Source organism: Plectropomus leopardus, unplaced genomic scaffold (genome assembly GCF_008729295.1).
Source record: "Plectropomus leopardus isolate mb unplaced genomic scaffold, YSFRI_Pleo_2.0 unplaced_scaffold12107, whole genome shotgun sequence".
Lineage (NCBI taxonomy): Eukaryota > Metazoa > Chordata > Actinopteri > Perciformes > Serranidae > Plectropomus > Plectropomus leopardus.
The window spans coordinates 1-3,614 of NW_024612846.1; the positions used below are offsets into that span (position 1 = coordinate 1).

A 3,614-nucleotide genomic window follows, 5' to 3' on the forward strand; every position below is an offset into this window, starting at 1 on the left:
GTGTGTAATACTTTTAATTTGTATATATTACGTTAATATTCCCACTGCACAGTGATTCACAACAGAATTAGAATAAGACAAAGAAGAAAGAGATGAATGGATAGAACTTTACTCATAAATAATCTAGACATATAATAAATATGAAGTTATTACAGAGTATTTTCCTTTCTGCCACGCTTGCTTCCTTTTGTCGTCACGGTCTCTGTTTCTTCCTCCCTACAGGTTTCTCCAGGTGCGTCCAGCTTGTGTTGAGGATGAGAGGTTGCTGGTGGGCATTGTTGCATTTCTGAATGCCTACTTCAAACAGATGCACACTGAGTCTGAATCTGACCCTGAAGACAAGGACCTGCGCTGGATACTGAAACTGCTTCTCAATCAGGTACAAATATTTTACACTTTATGCTCGTGCATGAAAGAAAAACCTCCCTACTGTAGTCCTGCATTTCTTTTTTTTAGGTTTTGGCTTAAAGGGTCCATTAAATCCAAATTGATATATAAGCTATTGTGGTAAAGATAAAAATCTTGTGCTCTACTGTACTGTAGTTTGCCTTTGGTGTGTGTTTGTGCTTGTAAAATATGAGTGTGAGCATCTCTGTTAGCTAGTAATCTGGTTAGACTCTCTCCTCTCCAACACAGAGGGTTATATACCTGTAATCAAAGCTTGAATAAATCACACGCCGTCAGACAAGCCAAACATATTACTCTTTACGACAGAAAAATAGTATCACAGCGTAGCACCTCAAACCTGCGGCAGAGATTTTTTCTTGAGCTCTTAAAACAAAGTTGGATTCATATTTTTTGCCCGAGGAGAAGAATCACCACCACACTGTTTTAGCAGTGAGAGCTACTTTTAGGATTTAATCAGTCTCACCTTGGCTTTCTCATTAATGTGTGTGTAAACAATAAGCCCTCCCCTGGCAACTAAAGCAGACTCAGATTGAATGCCTAGTAGGGGTGAGCAGCTCTGCTCTGCTCAGACTTTTCTGTAATTACTGAGCTGTTTCAGGAACATCTGTCGCTCTCTACACTTATAATAACTGTGTGCTGCATGTGCAACAAGAAATTCTGCATGTTTAGTGCTGCTAGAAATGGGTTTTGCAGGGAGAGATGGTTGCTCGTAAGAAGGAGGTGCTTGTTCAGATATTTATGCCTATTCTTCATCTTCCCTTCATGGGTCAGTTTGTTTGTATTTAGAAAGTTCAGCACATAAAATTCATTTTGCAATTAAAGGGACTAAAGAAATATGAGAAGGCATAAAAAAAAGCAAAACAACCAACCTAACCAAAAACAAACCAATAAAAAATGTTGCTGTCAATACATCCATCAATCATCCAGGAGACCGCATCCCTTCTTAATCTGCTGCTTGGTGTGGAGACACAAACTTCAGCTCAGAGCCCAGGGGAGCTGGAGGAATTGAAGAACCATGTCAGCCAGCGACTGCAGAGAGAACTCACCAGCTTCTTTAACATCTTACTCCTCCGGCTTGCACACACCACTGACAGGTAGAGTGATTTTACCCATAAAATGTGTGACACAGCAGGAAGTCACAAGACGGGCAATACACACAGTTCTTTATTTCTTTCTGTCTTTTATACAATCTAAATATTAGTTGTAAATGTCATTTTACATTTATTATTTCATTTTTTTCACATTATAATACTAGAATGTGCAGGGATTTGTTTTTATCTGCTCAATAAAGTAGTAAATTCTGTATGAACAGGAACAGCTCAGGGCCACAGAGGCACAGTTGATCTTCAAAGAGTATTTCTGCTCATTATATACCACAATATATTCTCGAAAAAGTGAAAACATAAATAGAGCTATAATTGTGACTATGTTAGTGTAAGGGAAAGGTGAATTCACTCAGATGTAATGTTATTCACCCTTTCTGTGGGGTCAGAAAATTGATTAATATCATCAGGAGGAAAGAAGATAGTGGAGTGTTCTTTCACTGCAGGGGTAGGGCTTATTGAAGTTCATTTGCGATGGAAATCCAACTAGCTTAGTCATTTAGAACATGAAAATGAATGCCAAACACATAAAAACCCAGAGGCTTACGAAAAAGAATTGGAATGCTAATTGTCAGCGTTATCTTGTCTTTCTTCCTTTCCCCTCTTGACTAGCCTCCTGTCTGTGTGGTTGCTTGTGTCTTGCTCTTTCTCACTCTGTCCTTCCCTGTGTGTGCAGGCTCTGTCTGGCATTAGCAGGGCCCTTCAAGAGCCAGCTGGCAGTCCGTTTGCTTCAGAGCCTGCGGGTGTCTGATGCCCCACGTTTCTATGGCCTTCCCAGCCTGGAGAGGACACTGCAGGGCATGGTCAGCCTGACTGCACAGCCTGGCTGGAGCTCCCACTGCTCCGACCTGGAGCCCATCTCGCTCTGCTCCAAGTATCTCAGTGGGCTATTAGAGGTGTGTGTGTGTGTGTGTGTGAGAGACGTGTGAAGTCCTGTGTCTTCATAGTATGTGTGCATATGTTCATGTGTTGCACGGGCATATGCAAACCTCCCACCCTCTCATCAGAGGTGAGACTGCCTACAGAAACCAATAAAAGGAAAAAGCACATTACTTTCTGAGGAATTAATTAAAATTAAGCAAAATGCGGTTACGGGACATGAATTGCAATAGGTAAAAAATCTCATTGATTAGATATGCCACACTGTGAAGATGCTGATGAGATTAATCAACCTTGCCTATTCCATCTGTTCAGTTGTTCAACAGCCCATAAAACAATAGCGTAACACGATGTAGACCAGCTTGCGCAGCAGTCCTCAGCACAGAGGTGTCCAAACTTTTATTTTTGATTGGGAATGAAGACCCTGATGGAATAGACTATTCTGTTTACACAGTACATCCTTGTTCATTTGGTTTGTTTTAATGGGCAGCTTTCATGGGCATAAATTAAGATTGCATGAAGATTGAAGGTTAATTTCCTTTTCAGTCAAGATCTCTGGTGGCTACTTTGATCTCAGTGATAACAATCAGATACCTGAGCATTTCACCCCTGTCCTCTCAACCCTCTGACCCACCTCTCACCTGATTCTCCTGGCACTCTGGGCCCCCTAAAGCTCAGCAGGCCTTGGGCTTCTCTTTCTTCATCTGCTCTTCAGTGCAGTCCCACATCCTGATGGCACATCAAAGCAAAATAATTAGTCTCAGCTGTATTTAGCTTTCCTTTGTATGCATGCAGCGGGGTGCATGACAAGCATACAGTAATCGCTTACTCAGAGACAAGTGCTTATTTAGTGCAGTCATCTTTGCCAGAAACAGGCAATCACCACAGACTGTATTAAAATGATGGTTGTAGCTGCAGTGACGTCACCCATTGATTTGAAGCCTTGAATTTGGCAATGCAGCTGTCACCATCTCAGGTTTTTGGTTTTTTTTTGAGCCAGACGTGAGTATTTGGACAAGAGGGAAGAACTGTGGAGCAAGGAGTGGATCTGACTCAGACACTGTAGTGTCGCTCGCAGACAGTTTGTTACTCAGAGTGGCCTTCCCTTAAATATGCGTACCTTAAAGTGTTAATAATATGTAAATGGGTGATTTATAGAAAAATTCAACACACATACAGTGGGGATATCAGATAAATTAGGCTGTATACATGTATAATTCAGCT

At 41.4% G+C, this 3,614-nt stretch overlaps 1 protein-coding gene across 1 annotated transcript; it reads left to right on the forward strand.

Moving 5' to 3' along the window:
• Window positions 1–222: 222 nt before the first annotated feature.
• Window positions 223–2,407, forward strand: LOC121963688 (rotatin-like; the record flags this gene model as incomplete). Its single annotated transcript, XM_042513951.1, has 3 exons — window positions 223–379; window positions 1,336–1,502; window positions 2,188–2,407. Coding segments are annotated over 3 exons (544 nt in total), but the record flags the coding sequence as incomplete, so codon positions are not given.
• Between the last annotated feature and the right edge of the window lie 1,207 nt (window positions 2,408–3,614).